This window comes from Aotus nancymaae, unplaced genomic scaffold (assembly GCF_030222135.1).
Source record: "Aotus nancymaae isolate 86718 unplaced genomic scaffold, 86718_ANA_hifiasm-v0.15.2.pri h1tg000028l, whole genome shotgun sequence".
NCBI classification, from domain to species: domain Eukaryota; kingdom Metazoa; phylum Chordata; class Mammalia; order Primates; family Aotidae; genus Aotus; species Aotus nancymaae.
This window is the reverse complement of record NW_026988441.1, coordinates 37,434,898-37,457,055: the sequence shown is the minus strand read 5'-3', so window position 1 is coordinate 37,457,055 and position 22,158 is coordinate 37,434,898. Positions and strand designations below refer to the sequence as shown.

At 43.9% G+C, this 22,158-nt stretch overlaps 1 protein-coding gene across 6 annotated transcripts in view; it reads right to left on the bottom strand.

Annotated features, from left to right (window-relative positions):
- The window catches only part of LOC105706208 (putative adhesion G protein-coupled receptor E4P), a 51,271-nt gene that overhangs the window by 12,834 nt on the left and 16,279 nt on the right, over positions 1-22,158 (bottom strand). For all 6 annotated transcript variants that reach the window (XM_021676808.2, XM_021676812.2, XM_021676809.2 and 3 more), the window contains 5 exons: positions 18,766-18,873; positions 16,028-16,212; positions 12,669-12,833; positions 11,656-11,850; positions 1,128-1,363 (listed from right to left, as the gene is read on the bottom strand). In XM_021676808.2, the coding sequence (XP_021532483.2) occupies positions 1,128-1,363; positions 11,656-11,850; positions 12,669-12,833; positions 16,028-16,212; positions 18,766-18,873 (889 nt within the window). The remainder of the gene's footprint in view (positions 1-1,127; positions 1,364-11,655; positions 11,851-12,668; positions 12,834-16,027; positions 16,213-18,765; positions 18,874-22,158) is intronic.

Below are 22,158 nucleotides of genomic sequence, written 5' to 3'. Positions count from 1 at the left end.
TTTTTCTTTACATCTTGGATACTCTCAGCCCATTACACCTACTCTTTCAGAATCCAGCAGAACACGTAGCCCATGCACCTTAATGGGGGGTTCTGAATTTTCTTTTCTTTATTTTTTTGAGATGGCGTTTCATTCTTGTTGCTCAGGCTGGACTGCAATGGTACGATCTTAGCTCGCCGCAACCTCCACCTCCTGGGCTCAAGCGATTCTCCTGCGTCAGCCTCCCGAGTAGCTGGGAATACAGGCATGCACCACCATGCCCAGCCAATTATTTGTATTTTTAGTAGAGAAGGTGTTTCATCATGTTGGCCAGGCTGGTCTTGAACTCCTGACCTCTGGTGATCTGCTCACCTCGGCCTCTCAATGTTGTCCCTCTTAAAGAGATGCTTTGTTTCCAGCTTGAACCTCCACCTCCCAGGTGGAGTCGCCACAACCTCCGCCTCCTGGGCTCAAGCGATTCTACTGCCTCAGCCTTCCAAAGTGCTGGGATTACAGGTGTGAGCCACCGCGCCTGGCCTGAATTTGCTTTTCCTGTCTCTGAATTAACTGAAGTTTTATTCAGAATTTCTTGTATATGTACCTTTGTCTGGGGAAAGTGGCTTTGACTTTCAACAAGATTCTCAAAGGGATCCAACCTCAAAGATGCTCAGAACCATTGTTCTAGGGATTTTAAAGAGAAAATAGAATTCAGGCTTAAGGAAAGACTGGTTTGAAGTATAATTGGCAATTAAAAGATGGACTAAGGGCTGGGCGAGTCGGCTCATGCCTGTAACCTCAGCACTTTGGGAGGTCGAGGTGAGTGGATCACATGAGGTCAGGAGTTCGAGACCAGCCTTACCAACATGCAGAAACCCTGTCTCCACTAAAAATATAAAAATTAGCCCGTGTGGTGGTAGGCGCCTGTAGTCCTGGCTACTTGGGAGGCTGAGGCAGGAGAATCCCTTGAATCCAGGAGGTGGAGGTTGTGGTGAGCCGAGACCTCACCATTGTACTCCAGCCTGGGCAACAAGAGCAAAACTCTGTTTAAAAAAAACAGAAAAGACGGACTAAGAAAATATTTTGATTTTAAGTCACACAAGAACTGTGGCCATCACTACCACCTTCATAAAGACACACACTGTGCTTACTGAGTGAATGTTCCATAATTCTTGGGTCCGACTATTGCAGACACAGCAATAATCACAGCCGGGATCCCGTAGCCTACAGGGTACATGAACCTCTTCTTGAATTTGCCCGTGCTGGTGTAGTTGGCTACCCTGAGGTTTCTGACGGTGAGGAAGAGGTGCAGCCCTTCCAGGAGCATCCAGGTGAAGGAAGCCAGGTAGAGGAAGTGCAGCAGCCCTGCAATCATGGAGCACAGCACCTGGAAGGGACAGAAGAGTTAGGGGTGTGTAGCAGGTGTGATCTGTAGCTGATTATATGCTCAGCACTTAGCATGTCATGGATGCTGCCTGGAATTTCAATTTGAGCACCTGTGACATTTTGCCTGGGGGCTACACTTGCTCTGAGGACTTCCGGCTATTGAAGTTTGTTTACATCATGCACAGAGCAGGGTAGAAACCCAAGGAATAGTCGTGGAAACAGCCCCCAAATATATAATGGACAAAAACTGGTAGAATCTACTAATATCTAAGACATGTGCTCTACACTGCCCCCTGGAGCTCCTCGGTGGAATTGAGCTCCAAATTTCCATAGTGGAAACTGTCTTAAAGCACATCTATTGGCTAGGCACAGTAGCTCACACCTGTAATCCCTAGCACTTTGGGAGGCCAAGACGGGTGGATCATGAAGTCAGGCGTTTGAGACCAGCCTGACCAACATGGCGCAACTCCATCTCTACTAAAAATACAAAAAAGTTAGCTGGGCGTTGTGGCGCTTGCCTGTAATCCCAGCAACTCTGGAGGTTAAGGCAGGAGAATCGTTGAACCTGGGAGGTGGAGGTTGTAGTGAGCCGAAATCATGCCACTGCACTCCAGCCTGGGCGACAGAGCAAGACTCTGTCACAAATAATAGTAATAATAATAATAAAATTAAAAAAAAAAGAAACCCAAGGACTAGATATCATGGGAACAACCTCCAAATGTATAATGGACAAAAACTGGCACAATCTGCTAGTATCTAAGACAAGTGCTCTACACTGCCCCCTGGAGCTCCTCGATGGCATTGAGCACCAAATGTCCATCGTGGAAACTGTCTTAAATTAAAGCACATCTTTTGGCCAGGCACGGTGGCTCACGCCTGTAATCCCCAGCATTTTGGGAGGCTGAAGTGGGTGGATCACCCGAGGTCAGGAGTTCAAGACCAGCCTGGCCAACATGGTGAAACCCCATCTCTACTAAAAATACAAAGATTAGCCAGGCATACTGGTGTGCACCTGTAATCCCAGCTACTTGGGAGGCTGAGAGAGGAGAATCACTTGAACCTGGGAGGCGGAGGTTGCAGTGAGCCAAGATCATGCCATTGCATTCCAGCCTGGGTGACAAGAGCAAAACTCCATCTCAAAAAAAAAATTCACATGCTGATGTTCTAATCCCCAGTATCGCAGAAGGTGACTGTACTTGAAAACAGGGCTCTTCAAGAGGTCATTAAGTTAAAATAAGGTCACGTGTGGGCCCTAATCCAATACGAGTTATGTACATCTAAAAATAGATTAGAGCACACACACACACAAAGGGATGGCCACGGGAAGACAAAGGAGGAGACCGCCATCAACAAGCCAAGGAGAGGGGCCTCGTAAAAAGCCAACCCTGCTAACATCTTGATCTCAGACCACGAGCCTCCAGAACTGTGAGAAAATTAATTTCCATGGTTTCAATCGCCCCATATGTGGTACCTTGTTATGGCCGCCAGAGGAAATGGATATACTCTTATAGGAGTCACGCTTCATCATTTCTCATAATCCTCCAGATGTGTTCACAGACACAAAATTTCCCATTCCATGTGCGTGATAAGGCTCCATTTGTCATTGTGATAAAAATAATGAGGATGGGATTTACCCTCCCACATTAAACAACTAAAATAACATTGTATGACATTATGAGTTACAGATATTGGAGAATAGGCATTGAATACTTATGTTTATAGTGATCTCTAAAAGGAGAAAAAAATGAGGTAACTTTCTCAGGCCTTCTACTCAGTACTTTTAAGAGAGTCTGGGTCATTGCTCAGGGAGAAGTAACCCCCTAAAAGTCCAGCAGTCTTGCTGAATTGAGAAAATAAAGTTCAAAGTATGAGGAGACGGCTGGGCACGGTGGCCCACACCTGTAATCCCAGCACTTTGTGAGGCTGAGGTCGGTGGATTGCCTGAGGCCAGGAGTTCAAGACCAGCCTGGTCAACATGACGAAACCCCATCTCTACTAAAAATACAAAAATTAGCCAGGTGTGGTGGCAGGTGCCTTTTTAATCCCAGCTATTTGGGAGGCTGAGGCAAGAGAATCGCTTGAACCCAGGAGGTGAAGGTTGCAGTGAGCTAAGACTGCGCCATTGCACTCCAGCCTGAGCAACAAGAACAAAACTCCATCTGAAAAAAAAAAAAAAAAAGAATTTGTGAGACAAAATACCACAGGGTAGGGGGCTACAGAGGGGCTGGGGAGTGGGGAAGGGAGAGATTGGCAGAGGGTTTCCCATCAGTGTTTGAGTTCTTGCCAGAAAATGCTTGCAAGGAGACTAACCAAAACTAGGAAAAGCCTCCTAAAAAGGAGCAGACAGAACAATCTTCGGAGTTCACGAAGGACTGGAACTAGCTTGTTCCTATTCTCCAAATGGTTTGTTCCTATTACCCAATTTTACCTGAAGTTCTGTGCATTAGGGGAGTCTAATACACAGATTAACTGTACGTTAGGGGAGATTTTCTGTAAACTGACTCTCTGTATGTTAGGGTAGACTCTCCTAACGTCCAGAACTTCAGGTAAAATTATCAGGAAAGTATTATACCATTAACAGGGGCAAATTACCCCTAGACTTAAGAACATTCTGTAACCACTCTATGCAGTCTTAGAATCAAGACTTGAACGTATCAAACTATTTCCAAGTCACTTAATTATGTTCCCTCAAAAGCCTGAAAATGTTTAAAGAATTTTTTTTTTTTTTTTTGAGAAGGAGTCTCACTCTGTCACCCAGGGTGGAGTGCAGTGGTGCGATCTCGGCTCACTGCAACCTCCACCTCCCGGGTTGAAGCGATTCTCCTGCCTCAGCCTCCTGAGTAGCTGTGACTACAGGCACCCACCACCGTGCCCAGCTATTTTTGTGTGTGTGTATTTTTAGTAGAGACAGGGTTTCACTATGTTGGCCAGGCTGGTCTTGAACTCCTGACATCAGATGATTTGCCTGCCTCAGCCTCCAAAAGTGCTGGGATTACAGGTGTGAGCCACCGAGCCTGGCCTAAAGTATTTTTTTTTTTAGAAAAAAGATAATTTAAAATTCACCAAGAATGCATTCAAACAATAACTAGCAGCCCTGCAATGAAGCAGGTAAATCCAATCAAGTAGTATACACACATCCTATATACACACATCCTACTGTTTCTGTCTCTCCAGAAACCCTGACTAACACAACCTCCTAACTACCAAATCCAGCAGTCTCTCTACTTGACGCTTCAGCAGAAGCTGGTCCGCTGAGTTGGCACTTCCTGTCCTTTGATTTCCTGGACACTCCTCTATCCAGGAATTCTCACCTGCTTATCTTTTACTGTTCTCGTATATCTCGTACATCTTCCTTCTCCCAATCTTTAGATGTTGGTCTTCCACTGAGCCTTAACTTTTTTTATTTTTATTTTTTTATTGAGATTGAGTCTTGCTCTCTCACCCAGGCTGGAGTGCAGTGGCATGATCTCAGCTCACTGCAGTCTCTGCCTCCCGGGTTCAAGCGATTATTCGGCCTCACCCTCCTGATAGTTAGGATTACAGGTGCGCACCACCACGCCCAGCTAATTTTTATGTATTTTAGTAGAGACGGGATTTCAGCATGTTGGCCAGGATAGTCTTGATCTCCTGATCTCATGATCTGCCTGCCTTGGCCTCCCAAAGTGCTGGGATTATAGGCGTGATCCACCACACCTGGAGCACAGAGCTTTATTCTTAATCCATTTTACACATCACTGATCATCATTTCTCTAGCTTAAAGTGTGTCTTTAAGGGAGAAAACTCCAGTATCTGTTTCTCCCACTCCAGTCTCTCCTGAGCTCAAAATTCCTATTTCCAATTTTCTAAAGTATGGCTCACTTCCAGTGTCTGACCAGCACCTCTAACTAACAGGTTTAAGCCCGAATTCATTCTGTGTCTAGCTCCAAGTCGGTTCCTCTTTCTCTAGCCTCATTAATGACATCACCATCCATCTACCCAACCTCCCAAACGGAAATCCTCTAATTCATCTCCATTTCTGCTTTCTCGAACATGGGCCACTTCCACATCTCTCTTGGCCCCAAGTCTTACCCACTCCCCTTACAAGCATTTCTAAAACCTGGTCCATTTCCTCTAGCAGGTTCATATTTTTCTTAACTCCAACTCAGACTATTCATAGCCCTATCACTACTCTTTCTGCTGCTAGTTTCATCTCACTCCAGTTACCTTTACCTTCAACTTTTGTTGTCTTGAGAAGTGTTTTCTGTCATTCCCAGCCTGAAGTCCTTTCCACTGCTGCCTTGAGCAGGGTTAGGAAATCTGTGGCTTTGGGGCAGTTCTGGCCCCATATCTGTTTTTGTAAATAAAGTTTTATTAGCACATGGCCACACACATTCATTTACTTTTATCTGTGGCCATTTTTGCTTGTTTGTTTTCAAGACAAAGTCTCGCTCTGTTGCTCAGGCAGGCGTGCGGCGGCGTGATCTCAGCTCACTGCAACCTCCGCTTCCTGTGTTCAAGCGATTCTCCTGCCTCAGCCTCACATGTAGCTGAAATTACAGGCATGCATTAGCATGTCCAGCTAATTTTTGTATTTTTAGTGGAGACAAGGTTTCACTATGTTGGCCAGGCTGGTCTCAAACTCCTGACCTCAAGTGATCCACCTGCCTCAACCTCCCAAAGCGTGGGATTACAAATGTGAACCACCATACTCAGCTTCTGCGGCTGTTTTCATGCTACAGTGGCAGAGTGGAGCAGCTGTATCAGCCTGCTGAAAATACTTACTGTCTGGCCTTTTATGGAAGACATTTGTCAACCCAGAAAATCTAATCTTAGCTTTTCATATTCTGACTCCAGCACCCTATTCATCCATTCTCCAACATTCTCCCTTGCTTCCAGGAATGGATTTCATTTGGATTCCAATTCAAACTGGAGTGGTAGTAGCTTCCTGGAGCATCATGTTGAGAAAGATTGCAAAACTTAGTGAGAAAGGGCCACAGTTGATTAGTGATGTCTGCACAGGCCTGAGAATGGAGTTAGGGCATTTTCACAACGTATTTACAATTCCTCCACAATGCCATGCTCATCCGTGCTTCAGATCCTTCAGATTCACGATTTCTCCTGCCTGGAATGCCTTTCCTTCTGTTCTTTGACCAGTAAACTCTAATTTATCCTTTGAGAACCATGACAAAGATCTCCCCTATAAAGTTCGCCCCCAAATCCCCAGTTACTTGTATAAGTGCGTGAAACTTCATCAATATGATACCCGAGCTAGAAAGAAATTATTTAGGCAGATAGTGAGGGCAACAGAGACCTCCCTGGAATTTCCTTTTTAACACAAAGCAGCCCCCAAATCATCTCTTTTCTAACAAAGAACAGCCTGAAAAATCAAGCTGCAGACATAGATAAGCAAGCTGGAAGCTTGCATGAGTGAATGCCAGCAGCTTTCCCTATATAGAAGTCGGGCATGTTTAACATGGGGGCTCCATCTTCCTTTTTTTCTGTTATCACGTGTACAGTAAAGAAACAGGCATCAGGTGATCTGGATAATAAAAGATTAGAGTGGAGGTGACCAGATTTGTGCAGGCTATACAAACGGCACACCCATTCCAACCAATCTTTCCTGCCCTATGTACATCAATCATCACTGCCTCAAGCTTTTCTATAAAACTTCCTGCACTTCACCGCAGAATCAGCAACTGATTTTCTCCAGAACTCCTCTCTACACAGAGCTTGTCTCTCTCTCTTTTTTTCTTTTTGAGACAGAGGTTCACTCTTCTTGCCCAAGCTGGAGTGCAGTGGTGCAATCTTGGCTCACTGCAACCTCAACCCCCTGGGTTCAAGTGATTCTCCTGCCTCAGCCTCTCAAGTAGCTGGGATTACAGGCATGCACCACCACGCCTGGCTAATTTTTTATTTTTAGTGGAGATGAAGTTTCTCCATATTGGTCAGGCTGGTCTCAAACTCCCAACTTCAGGTGATCTGCTTGTCTTGGCCTCCCAAAATGCTGGGATTACAGGTGTGAGCCACTGCAAAATTATCCTCTTGTTCTTATTTGTTGAATGTTTTGATTGTTGAAGTCAAAGATTTGGCAGTGCTGACCCTTTGTTAACAAGAGCCAACAGGACATACAGGATCCCTTTCTTCCCCTGCCTGCCTCTGCTGAAGCCACCACCAGCACCTCCTTGGCTGGATGCTAGGAGTCCTCCCTGTGTAAAGACTCAGGATGACAGGGCAGCCTCCTTCTGTGGTTGCTGGACTTGAGAACGTTGCAGTATCTTTTGGCTTTCCAAGTCTCTAAAATGTTGAAAAACGGTCTGTCTTCTTCAGTGTTCAACAGATATCTCAGCCAAAAAACTCAAAAGCAACAGATGTTGGTGAGGACATGAGGATGCAGAGAAATGGGAATAGTTACACTCTGTTGGGAATGTAAGTTAGTTCAGCCACTGTGGAAAGCAGTCTGGAGATTTCTCAAAGCACTAAAGGTAGAATGACCCTTCAGTCCGGGTGCTCACGCCTGTAATCCTAGCACTTTGGGAGGCTGAGCTGGGCGGATCAAGAGGTCAGGAGTTCAAGACCAGCCTGGTCAACATGATGAAACCCCATCTCTACTAAAAAAATACAAAAAAAAATTAGCTGGGTATAGTGGCAGGTGCCTGTAATCCCAGCTACTCAGGAGGGTGAGGCAGAAGAATTGCTTGAACCCGGGAGGCAGAGGTTGCACTGAGCCGAGACCATGCCATTGCACTCTAGCCTGGGGGACAGAGCAAGACTCCATCTCAAAAAAAAAGAACCACCTTTCAACCCAGCAATCGCCTTCCTGGGTATCTCCCAAAGTAAAAGACATCATTCTAGCAAAAAGACATCTGCACCCAGCCGGGCATCTTGGCTCAGGCCTGTAATCCCAGCACTTTGGGAGGCCAAGGCGGGCATATCACTTGAGGTTAGGAGTTTGAGACTATCCTGGCTAATATGGCGAAACTCCGTCTCTACTAAAAATACAAAAATTAGCCGGGCGTGGTGGCAGGTGCCTGTAATCCCAGCTACTCAGGAGGCTGAGGCAGAAGAATCACTTGAACCCAGGAGGCGGAGGTTGCAGCAAACCAAGATCACACCACTGCACTCCAGCCTTGGTGACAGAGCAAGACTCTGTCAGAAAAAAATAGAAAAAGACATCTGCACCCATATGTTCACTGTAGCACTATTCACAATAGCAAAGTCATGGAGTCAACCTCAGTGTCCATCAATGGTGGGTTTGCTACAGAAAACGTGAAACACAGACATGATGGAATATTATACAGCTATAGAAAAGAATGAAATCGTGTCCTTTTCAGTAATAGATGCAGCTGGAGGCTATTATCCTAAGTGAATTAAGGCAGAAACAGAAGACCAAATATCACATGTTCTTGTTTATAAGTGGGAGCTAAAAAATGGGTACACACAGACATAAAGATGAAAACAATGGGTGCTGGGGACTCCAAAAGTGGGAAGGGAAGGAGGAAGCCAAGGCTTCAAAAACCATCTACATACTATGTTACTGTGGTACTATGTTCACTAGTTGGATGATGGGTTCAATAGAACACCAGACTCCAGCATTATGCAATATGTCCATGTGACAAACCTGCACAGGTACCCCCTGGATCTAAAGAAAAAAAAAAAAAGCCACACTGCTAATGCATACTCACCCACGTGATTGCCACTGAGATATTTTTCCACATTGCAGCCTTTGATAAAGCACGTAAGAGATCTGGCGTGGCGCCTCACACCTGTAATCCCAGCAGTTTGGGAGGCTGAGGCTGCTGGATCACAGGGTCAGGAGTTCGAGACCAGCCTGGCCAACACGGTGAAACCCTGTCTCTACTAAAAATACAAAAATTAGCTGGGCGTGGTGGTGGGTGCCTGTAATCCCAGGGAATCTGAGGCAGGAGAATCATTTGAATTCAGGAGGTGGAGGTTGCAGTGAGCCAAGATCGCAGCACTGCACTCTAGCCTGGGCGACAGGATGAGATTCCGTCTCAAAAAAATATAATTAAAAAGGGCACAGAAGAACACAAGTGGCATAGTTGCTCCTTTACTGTAATTCTGCATATTAATGATCTTTTTCTGTAATTTATCACATGTTCCTAAGCTGTGAACTCTGTGGGGAAAGTAACTGAGGTAGTTCACCTAACTATTAATGTATTCTGAGCACAATGCCTGACACACAGTAGGTATTTTAAGAATATCCATCAAATAAATAAATAAGATTTTAGAGCATTATATAAGAGCATATATTTACAAGATGACTAAGTCAGCTCCATCTTAACCACAATAATTTTTAGTTTTTAAAAACATTACTTGAAAATGTTATTAGAGAAGTAATTAGTGCCTTCTGAGCACTTAATTAGGGGTGAACACTGATCAAATTGCTTTGTAAGTATCAACTCATACTATTATCTCAATACTCTGAGACAAACAAATTTTAAGGGTCAGATTTTAAACTTTGCAGTCGAAACTCTATTGCAACTACACCATTCTGCCATTGTAGCATAAAAGCAGCCACAGACAATATGTAAAGGAATAGATGTGGCTGTGTTTTAATAAAACTTTATTTACAGAACCAGAAGGCAGGCCAGACTTGGCCTGAGGACTGTGTCTTTCCAACCTCTGCCTATTTTCAAGTGAAGCACAAAGATGTTAAAATCTTGCCCCCAAATGACATAGCTAGTAAAAAATATAATTGGATTTGAACCTAAACTAGCTCCAGAAAATGTACTAACCATAAAACTATACCGTTTCTCTTAGGGAAAAACAAACAAATAAACAAAAACAAAGAGTGCTTTTGTAACTTTCTAGCTGTGTGATCATAGTGTTTTAGGGTTAACAAGAGACTTACAGAACCATCTAGCTTTAAATCTTCCTGGGTAATATGATGGCCATGATCATGATAAAGATAAAACTGACATTGTTCTCTGAGTGATTAATCCAAAGTCTTTTATATGTTTTATCTTGCTGAGTTCTAACTAAATCCTATGACTAGGCCCCTGTTTTGGAGAGGAAGTTCAAAAAGGGGAAGTCACAAGAGATCTGTTGTAAAACATGGTGATCATAGTTACATGCTAACCAATGTATGTGTTCTTAAAAACTGCTAAAAGAATAGGTTGTTAGTGTTCTCACCACACACACACAAATAATAAGACTGAGTATGTGAGATAATACAAATGTTAATTAGATCAGTTGAGCCAGTGTACAACATATACATATTTCAAAACATGCTGTACAGAGAAAAAAACATATATATAATTTGTATTTTTCAGCTTAAAAAATCAATTTAAATAAAAGAGGAAGTCACTTCAATAAGGTCTTACAGCAAGTAAGGTGAAGAGTCAAGATACAGGTGAAGATCGGTGCAGCAAACCCACTGCCCATCAAAAATTCAAGCTTCTTCCGCACCTTCAAATCCAGAGTGTAGATTTGTCACTAGGAAGGGGCTTCCCAGCCAGAGACTACATTTCCTAACTACCCTTGCAGTTATGTGTAATCATGTGACTGAGTCCTAGCCAATAGAGTGTGAGGGGAAGTGATATGCACCACTTCCTGGTGTGGCCCATATTAACCTCCCCTCGTGAGACTCAGCCATGCTCTTTTCCCCCTCCTGGTTGGCTGAAATGTGGACCCAGGATGACCTTGGAAGCTGTGTATGGAAAATGAAAGAGCTTCCCCCAGCCTGAGGGTGCAGGATGACACTCTTCAGACCTGTTTGCTCACCCGCTACTGATACATAAGGAAAAAAATAACTCCTACTGTAGCAAGCCTGTGGCATTCTGAAGTTGATCCTAACAACCATTAATGTTACCATTTTTTTTTTTTTTTTTTTTTGAGATGGAGTCTAGCTCTGTCTCCAGACTAGAGTGCAGTGGTGTGATCTCGGCTCACTACAACCTCCACCTCCTGGGTTCAAGCAATTCTCCTGCCTCAGCCTCCCAAGTAGCTGGGACTAAAGGCATGCAACACCATGCCCAGCTAATTTTTGTATTTTTTGTAGAGACGGGGTTTCACCATGTTGGCCAGGATGGTCTCGATCTCTTGACCTCGTGATCTGCCTGCCTCAGCCTCCCAAAGTGCTGGGATGACAGGCGTGAGCCACTGCCCCTGGCCATATTACCGTATTTAATACCATCAGCCTGACACCCAATCACTTTGTTACATGCCCCCTCAGAATGTGAGGGTCTTATTCCAACTTATCTAGGAGAACAAGTGAAATGGAGCTCATACTTTTTTCCTCTCTACATGGCTGGATTCATTATGACAATGAGGTAATTTGGGTAAATTACCTACCTCAGGCTCAGTTCTGTTGATGCCTGTCAGGAACAGGAGGTGAGCCAGGAAGAGGCAGAGGGAGAGCTGTAGGTGGAGGGAGGTGCTGGTGTTCTGGATGGGCCGGCAGAGGAGGAAGGTGAGGATGGCCAGGAAAAGGCACAACAGAGAGATGGCCAGCCCCACCTGGGTGATCACGGTCAGCACCGCGTCCTCCTGCAAGACATCAAAGGAGGAATCCATTATAGTGTCCAATGGTGGTGATAGATTTCCAAGGTAGTGTCAGATAGGTTTCCTAGTTCATTCCCTGAAACAATTGGCTTTACCTCTCTGAGACTTAGTGTTCTCATCTTCAAAATGCAGGCAGTGATAACACTCACCACACAGGAATGTTAAAAACCTAAACAACTAGACCAGTGCTGGATACAGCTTTCAACAAATGACTAGCGGGAGTTGGTGTATAAATACCCCAGCTCCCTTGCTGCTCAGCTAGAATGACCCAGAGATGTGAGCTCTACACTGACCTGTAGTGCTAACTGGCTTGATAATGCTGTCTGCACTGACATCTGTCTTACTCCCATCTCATTGTCCCAGTCCCCTACTAGTGTTTCCTGTAATCCCCTCAAGTAAGCTACTACCACTTGACTCCTTGTCTTAGAATCTTTTTTCTTTTTTTACATCGAGTCTCCAGCTGTCACCCAGACTGGAGTACAGTGATGCAATCTTGGCTCACTGCAACCTCTGCCTTCTGGGCTCACCCAATTCTCCTCCCTCAGCTTCCTGAGTGGCTGGGATTACAAGTGTGTGTCACCATGCCTAGCTAATTTTTGTGGTTTTTAGTAAAGATGGGGTTTCATTATGTTGGCCAGACTAGTCTCAAAATCCTGACCTTAAATGATCCCCCTGCCTCAAGCCTTCCAAAGTACTGGGATGACAGGCATGAGGCACCATGCTCAGCCTTTAGAATCTGTTTGTAAGAAATGCACTCCCAGCTTCCTAGACATACACAGGTTCACAGGAATGAATCTTGGTACCTTGGGGGCAAGGGCCAGGAGAACAGCAAAGCTGGACAGGTGGAAGCACTTGCATTTGGTGTAAGAATCGTTGCTGTGCACATGAGAGCAGCCCTCTCTCGACCAGCTGCCTCCCTCCGATCCCTCCCAGTAGACGCAGATATGTTTTGTTCTCTCGTCACCAGGCTGGAAAGAGAAGAGCATGAAAGTGGGACTCTTGCTGTTTTGATTTTTTAATTTTCTTTTATTTTGAGATGGAGTCTCACTCTGTCGCCCAGGCTGAGTGCAGTGGTGCGATCTCAACTCACTGCAACCTCTGGCTCCCAGGTTCAAGCGATTCTCCTGCCTCCGCCTCCCAAGTAGCTGGGATTACAGGCACCTACCACCACGCGTGGCTAATTTTTTTTTTTTTTTTTTTTTTTTGAGTTGGAGTTTCACTCTTGTTGCCCAGGCTGGAGTACAATGGCACAATCTCGGCTCACCGTAACCTCCACCTCCCGGGTTCAAGCCATCCTCCTGCCTCAGCCTCCCCGAGTAGCTGGGATTACAGTCATGTGCCATGATGCCTGGCTAATTTTTTGTATTTTTAGTAGAGATGGGGGTTTCTCCATGTTTGTGAGGCTGATCTTGAACTCTTGACCTCAGGTGATCCATCCGTCTCAGCCTCCCAAAGTGCTGGGATTACAGGGGTGAGCCACCGCGCCTGGCCTCCTGGTTTTATTTTATTTTATTTTAAGACAGAGCCTTGCTCTGCCACCCAGGCTAGAGTGCAGTGGTGTGATCTCAGCTCACTGCAACCTCCACCTCCCAGGTTCAAGCAATTCTCCTGCCTCAGCCTCCCAAGTAGCTGGCACTATGGGTGTGCATCACCATGCCCGGCAAATTTTTGTATTTTTATTAGAGATGAGGTATCACCATGTTGGCCAGGCTGGTCTTAAACTTCTGACCTCAGGTGACCCACCCACCTCAGCCTCCCAAAGTGCTGGGATTACAGGTGTAAGCCAACATGCCCAGCCTATTATTTTAACTTTATAGGTTAATCACAATGCACAGTGTTGGAAACCGGATTGGAAATACACTTGTAGGGGAAGAGTTTCACATTGCCACACCTGCGGTGGGTACATTCTTCATCTATTCTGCCCTTCTCTGGTCAGCTTTGTGCCCTGGGATTGACCCTCTGAATGCCTTCAGCAGCTTCCTTGCTATTTACAGAACCAAAGAGAAACACTGGTCAGACTCATTGGGTGAGAGAAAAGAGAGAAATAAAGTGTTTCTTCCCTGTGCCCTTCCTGCTTTAAGCTGTCTCTGTCTTCTGCAGAGCCATCCCTCATTCCTGCCTCCAGCTTCCACTGAGCTCAATGAAGCATCTCCTACATTGCCTTTTGGCTTTAACATGAGAATGGCATCTCACCGGGTCAATCTCTGGATGCCACAACATTTCATTTCTTCCCAAGATTTATTGAAGTGTGACTGACAAAAAAAAAATTAAAAGTTTTGATAGATGTATAAATTATAAAACGGTTACCACAATTAAGCTAACATATCCAACACCTCACGTAGTTTATGTGTGTGGTGAATTTACTTGAGATGCACTCTGTCAGCAGATCTCAAGTATACCATACATTATTATCACTAAGTGTAGATACATTAAGTGTGGTATATTAGGCCGGACACGGTGGCCCACACCTGTAATCCTAGCACTTTGGGAGGCCGAGGCAGGGAGATCAGGAGTTTGAGGCCAGCCTGGCCAACATGGTGTAGCCCTGTCTCTACTAAAAATACAAAAATTATCCAGAGGTGATGGCAGGTGCTTGTAATCGTAGCTGCTTGTGGGGTGAGGCAGGAGAATTGCTTGAACCCAGGAGGTAGAGGTTGCAGTGAGCTGAGATCGTGCCATTGCACTTAAGCCTGGGCGACAAGAGTGAAACTTCTTTTCAAATAATTTTTTTTTTTAAGTATGGGACATTAGGTCACCAGAACGTATCCATATTATAACTTAAAGCTTATACCCTTTACCAAATATGTCCACATTCTCCCGGTGCCCCAGTTCCTGGTGAACCATTCTACTCTCTATTACTATGAGTTCAAGTTTTTATATTTCTTAGATTCCAGATATAAATAAGGTAATGAAGGATTTCCTTCTTATGTCTGGCTAAGTTCAATTAGCAAAATAGTTCTCCAGGTTTACCCATGTTGTCACAAGGGGCAGAATTTTCTTCTTTTTTGAGGCTGAATAATATTCCAGTATATATATAACATTTTCTTGGCCAGGTGCAGTGGGTCTTGCCTGTAATCCCAGCACTTTGGGAGGCCGAGGCGAGCAGATCACCTGAGGTCAGGAGTTTAAGACCAGCATGGCCAACATGGTGAAACCCTGCCTCTACTAAAAATACAAAAATTAGCCGGGCGTGGTGGCACATGCCTGTAATCCCAGCTGAGGCAGGAGAATCGCTTGAGCCCAGGAGACAGAGGTTGAAGTGAGCCGAGATTGTGCCACTGCACTCCAGCCTGGCAGACAGTGAGACTCTGTCTCAAAAAAAGAAATCTTTATCTGTTGACAGATACTTAGGCTGTCTGCATATCTCAGCGATTGTTACCAATGTTGCAATAAACAAGGGAATGGGAAGGCAGTTGTCTCTTTTGAGATCCTGATTTCAATAATTTTGGCCATATACCCAGAAGTGAGATTTCTGGAGCATATGATAATACCCAGAAGTGGATAAAACACTGTGCCATGAGGGTAAAACCCAGCCTGCCACCTGCTTTTGTAAATAAAGTTTTATTGACACACAGCCACACTCCTTCACTGACACATCATCAAAGGTTGCTTTCACACTCAGATGGCAGAGTTGAATGGTTATGATGAAGATCATCAAGAACAAAAAACCTGACATACTTACTCTCTGGACCTTGTAGAGAACAAGTTTGCCAGTCTGTGGGAAGGAACAAGCCTGGGTGACTCCTTTAAAAAGGGTGTTCATAAACGCTTCTCAAGGGAATGTTCAAGGTAATCTGACGGCATTGAGTGTTACCACTTCAGACCGTCACATGAAAACGGATGCATCAGATAATTCTGCTGGAACATATAATTCTCTTTAGAGCTTTTTGAGAAGCCTCTATACTGTTTTCCACAGTGGCTGTGCCAGATTACATTTTCACCAGCAGATCTATAAGGGTTTTTTTTTTACTGCCACATACTGATATTTTAAGTTTTTGAAAATAGCCATCCTCACCATGGTGAAGCAAAATCTCACTGAAGACACCTCAACATTTCTTGTCTGCTCTCTTACTTCTGAATTCCATTTCCTACTTGGGAAACTGATCATACCTGCTCACGCTTTAGGGTAATGCACAGAGAAGCAGCTCTGGGTTTTTCTCACCTGATGATGCTGAAAAGTCAGGAACACGGGTTCAGACAGGTAAACTTTTTCCTTCAAACCGATGGTGCCACTCACAACACGAGAGTTCAGTTTTACTTCCTCCATCCCTTTTCTTGTGCTAAAAAAGGATGCATTCAGAATATTCCCAAGAGACTGATACGTGATAAGGGCAACTGCCGTGCTCTCTGAGAAAATGGAAGAGAAATACTGTTAGTGGCCATCTGTAGTTCGGGGAGAAGGTACAGTAGTGTCTAATGTGAAGGTCATAAGGCAGGCAATGAATGGCTAAAACTGCCCTTGGAAATCCCTTAAATGCCATTCAATACAGTATATATGACTTGGGGTGCTGCATTTTCATCTACTTAATATGTATTATAATGCCCCACACATTATACGAGGCATATGTGCAAAATATGCTCATCAATGAGTCCTAAAAATATATACTAGCCCTTGAGTTTTACAACCAGAGCCATGAGGCAAGATACTTGTCCTCAGAAGGGCAGGTAGAACTCAGGCAGGCTAAGAAATTCGCACTCAGCCGGGCATGGTGGCTCATGCCTGTAATCCCAGCACTCTGGGAGGCCGAGGCAGGTGCATCACCTGAGGTCAGGAGTTTGAGACTAGCCTGGCCAGTATGGTGAAGCCCTGTCTCTACTAAAAATACAAAAATTAGCCGGGCATGGTGGTGAGCTCCTGTAATCTCAACTATTCGGGAGGCTGAGGCAGAGAATCACTTGAACCTGGGAGACAGAGGTTGCAGTGAGCCAAGATCACGCCACTGCACTCCAGCCTGAGCAACAGAGTGAGACTCTGTCTCAACAAACAACAAAAGAAGACCACACACTCTGAGCCTTTGCCCTCAAGCTTACTCTAGTGTATCTAATTTAGTGGAAAGGTATACAGAATGACCCACTGTATTTAATTAATTCACTCATTTTCTCTCTCTCTCTTTCATCTTATCACCCTTCATCTCCCTTTCTTTTCCCTCTTCCCTTTTCATGAAGGCACAGTTTAATTTATAAAGGTTCAGGCCAGGCATGGTGGCTCATGCCTATAATCCCAGCACTTTGGGAGGCTGAGGCAGGTGGATTATCTGAGGTCAGGAGTTCGAGACCAGCCTAGCCAACATAGTGAAACCCTGTCTCTACTAAAATTACAAAAATTAGCTGGCGTGGTGGCGGACATTTGTAATCCCAGCTACTTGGGAGGCTGAGGCAGGAGAATTGCTGGAACCCAGGAGGCGGAGGTTGCAGTGAGTTGAGATGGCACTACTGCACTCCAACCTAGGAGACAGAGTGAGAATCCGACTCAAAAAAAAAAAAAAAATTCACAGAGGTTCAATGTACACAGGATGCCCTGTAGGGTGATGGGAGTGTTTCCCAAATTGCAGTTATCCACATGATACCGTCCCATTTTTGGCCAAAGCCATTTCTCATCTATATTTCTATTTGCTCCATCTAAAAAATCAACTCATTTTTAGATCCCTTCCTTCCCTTTCCCTACTCTACAGCTCACAGTAAGGAGTGAAGATTAATGAATAGCCAGGAATTTTTTGAAAGAAATGCAGCAGATACTTCGTTTTCAAAGTAACCAGGTTTTTCTCTTTGAAATCGTTTATATGCATTCCTTCATTTATCATTCATGGAAATATTTATCCTATACTGTGAGACAGACATTCTAGGAATTACTATACAGCATTGAACAAAATAGACAAAACCCCTGCCATCAGAGAGTTGATGTTGTAGTGAGAGAGATGGGCAACCAGTAAATAAATCAATTAGAAAAACTACATAGAGCAGGAGATTTGCAGAGACTTCAGATGATGAGATAAAGCAGGGGTGAAACACAGTGCCATGAGGGTAAATCTAGCCTGCCACCTGCTTTTGTCAATAAAGTTTTATTGACACACAGCCACACTCCTTCACTGACACATCATCAATGGCTGCTTTCATACTCTGATGACAGAGTTCGGTAGTTATGACAAAGATCATCAGGAATAAAAAGCCTAACATATTTACTATCTGGACGTTGTAGAGAACAAGTTTGCCAGTCTGTAGGAAAGAACAAGACTGGGTGACTCCTTTAAAAAGGGTGTTCATAAACACTTCTCAAGGGAGTCTTCAAGGCAACCTGACACCATTGAGCGTCACATGGAAATGGCATGCATCAGCCAGTCCCTTTTTTTGTTTTGTTTTGAAACACAGTCTTGCTCTGTCACCCAAGCTAGAGTGTAGTGGTGCGATCTCAACTTACTGCAGCCTCTGCCTTCTGGGTTCAAGTAATTCTCCTGCTTCAGCCTCCCAAGTAGCTGGGATTACAGGCGTGCACCACCCCCACCCAGGTAATTTTTGTATTTTTAGTAGAGACGGGGTTTCACCATGTCAGCCAGGCTGGTCTCAAACTCCTGACCTCGTGATCCACCTGCTTCACCCTCCCAAAATACTGGGATTACAGGCATGAGCCACCATGCCTGGCGCAGCCAGTCCCTTTTAAGGAGGGATTTCAAGGAATCCCTATGCAACCTCTGTGTATGCCACAAAGTACACACCCCATATGACAGCCCGACTTCTCCCTGCAAAATGCCTGGTTAGTGGTCAAGGAAGAGCTTTTTATTCCATCATGTAGAATCTCCCTACCTTGAAAGCTTTACGAATTCCCACCCCAGGGTTTAATCACTTAGAAATAAAACAATGATGCATAGAATTTGGAGTTGAGAGAGTTCATCGGAGACACAGTACCTCTTAGGCTTCCTTTGAAAGCATCAGCACAGTTGATATCCATGGTGTTATTTCCAGCTTCCAGAAAAGTGTTCTCTCTTGTCTCATTGCACCTCTTGGTTTCATAGACTGGAAACATTAAGAAAGTCAGTCCTGTTCTCAATTCTCATGCCTAAATAGTTTGCTGAAGAACTCCCTTCTCTGGAAGACCCCCTATTGGTGATTCTATCTCCCTTCTGCAAGGTTGGCCACATGGCGCTTTTTCCCATCTTTGGCTGGTAGAAATAAAGTGGCCAAAATTGCTGTAGCAACACACTGGCCACGATCCAAGAGAATAGAGGAGAACTGGTACTCTGATGGGCAAGCTAAGCAGTTTTCACAGGACACTTAATGGTACTGGAGTGCCTCGTTACGGGGGAATGCAGTCTTTATAAGCAAGAGTAGCTAAGCATTTAAAAGCTTTCAAATAAAAAAAAGCCACTAGGAACAGAACTTCTGTATTTGGGAAGAATCCCTCGAGTAAACTCTATTCATCAAACCCGTAAACACAAGATCTGATCATTTTGTGAGGTCACCCTCAACATTTTGGGGTATACAGAGTTTGTCTCTGGACAAATGAGAAAACTGTCTTGGGGCTATGGCAGACTGCTTATTACCTGTTATCAACATTTACCTATTCTTTCTTTGGGTATAGAACTACCAAATTTAAGCTGAAGACAAGCCATTTTTCAGCTTCCCTTGCAGCTAGGTGGAGCCATGTAACTCTTTTCAGGCCAGTGGATCAAAGAACAAAAAGCCATGTGCTAAAGGAAACAGGCATCCTTTCAACTTCTCTTTTCCCCTTTTCATTGGCTGGTAAAAGGATGTGATAGTAGAACAGCTCTCTTGTAACACAAGGTGAAGGTGAATGTTGAAGACAGCAGAGCATAGAGCTGCCATGGAACTGCTACATCAGCCCTGACTCACTTATGCTCGAACTATTCAAGAAATAGTGGTTAAGCCACTGTTTGCCACGGTTATACCACCAGATTTGGTATATTAATTCAGACAGTAAGTTCACAGGGAACATTTGCCAAAATAGACTAGCAATCAAGTCTCAATGAATTAAAAGGATTGAAATCCTACATAGTATGTGCTCAGTCAACTCATCAAACAGAGTATATATCACAACTATTTTTTCCTGGTAAGCAAGTCTGTTTAACACATGCAAATCCATCAGTGGGATTCATCACATTAACAGAATGAAAAATAAAAACCATCTCAATTGATGATAAAATGATCATCTCAATTGAGGTAGAAAAAGCATTTGACAAAGTTCAACATCCCTTCTTGATTAAAACTCACAGTAAATTAAATGAGGCCATTAACACAGGAAACCTAAAAAAGCCACAAATATTTTGATAATTAAGCAACACACTTCTAAATAATCCATGAGTTAAATGATAAGTTATGTAGAAAATATTTTAATATTTTGATCTGAATGATAAGGGAAGCCCAGTATATAAAAACTTGCAGGATGCAGCTAAAGCAGTGCTTAGAGGGAAATACATAGCTCTAATTTGTAGGTAAGTTTTAAGCTTTAAATGCATATGTTGGGAAAGGAGAATGGTTTAAAATTAGTAATCTATATTACCAAGTCAACAAGTTAGAAAATGCAAAGCAAGCTCAACCCAAAGAAAGCAAATGGAAAGAAATAATAAAGAACAAGAATCTGAGACAAAGGAAATGGCATAATTATATAAATAATCAACAAAGCCAAATATTGGTTTTTTAGAATGATTAACAGATACAAAGGTCAGGAAGAAATCACAGTTCCTGATACAGAGTTCCTAAAACCCTTACAGTTTCCTGAACAATAGGAACACAAGGAAAACCTTCTGTTCTGATATTTGGTCTTGGATTCAAATTGCTGTGACATAATAGCCCTTGAGATGATTGTAATTTCCTGAGTGACAGGAGCATGTGACTCAACTCTTATTTCCTTTGTACTTTCTTGGTTTTAGAAACATCTTTTATTCTAATGTGGTAACTCTTATCCAGCTCCTGGATAGCCTCAGGTTGGGGGTGGTTGACAAGGAAAGCAATGGTGAGGTTAAAGGGTTGAAACTTTCAGTTTCACCCCCATTCCAGATACAGGAAGAGGAGGGGGGCTGAATATTGAGTTAATATCAGTGGCCAATAATGTAATCAATCATGCCTAATTAATAAAGCCTCCATGCACATCCAAAAGATTTGTTAAACTATCTAGGAGATTCTAGATAGCTTAACATGTATTGGTCCCCAGAGTGGCAACCCTAAAGACAGCTTGGAAGCTCTGCACCTCTTCTCCCATACTTTGCCCTGTGCATCTCTGTCATCTGGCTGTTCATCTGTTTCATTTATTATATATATATACACACACACACACACACACACACATATATATATATATGTATGTATATATAGTTTTTTTTGAAATGAAGTCTCACTCTCTTGCCCAGGCTGGAATGCAGTAGTGCCATCTGGGCTCACTGCAACCTCCGCCTCCTGGGTTCAAGCGATTCTTCTTCCTCAGCCCCCTGGGTAGCTGGAGATACAGGCACTTGCCACCACGTCCAGCTAATTTTTGTATTTTTTTTTTAAGTAGAGATGGGGTTTCACCATGTTGGCCAGGCTGGTCTTGAACTCCTGACCTCAGGTGATGCACTTGCTTCAGCCTCCCAAAGTGCTGGGATTACAGGCGTGACCCACCATACGAAGCCCATTTATAATATATTTTTAATAAATGGATAAATGTAAGTAAAGTACTTTCCTGAGTTAAGTGAGTCACTCTAGCAAATTACTCAAACCCAAGGGAGGGGTTGTGGAACTCTAATGTGTAGCCTATCAGTCAGATGTACAGGTTACAACCTAGAACTTGAGATTGGCATTTGAAGTGAAGAACACTTTTGTGGGACTAAGCTCGCAGCCTGTGGGATCTGATACTGTCTTTGGTAGATAATATCAGATAATGTCATAATTGAATTATAGGACACCCAACTGGCATCCACTAGAGAACTGTGTGGTCAGCATGGAGGAGGAAACCACACATATATTGGTAACCAGAGATGAAGTATGCTGTGTTCTTGTTACTATATGAGAGCAGAGTAGAAAAATAACCACAATTTTTTCTTTTCTTTTCTCTTCTTTTTTTTTTTTTGAGATAAAGTCTCACTCTGTGGCCCAGGCTGGAGTGCAGTGGTGTGATCTCGGTTCACTGCAACCTCCGCCTCCTGGGTTCAAGTGATTCTATTGCCTCTGCCTCCTGAGTAACTGGGATTACAGGCATCCGTCACCATACCCAGCTAATTTTTGTATTTTTAGTAGAGACGGGGTTTCACCATGTTGCCCAAGCTGGTCTCAAACTCCTGAGGTCAGGTGATCCTCCTGCCTCAG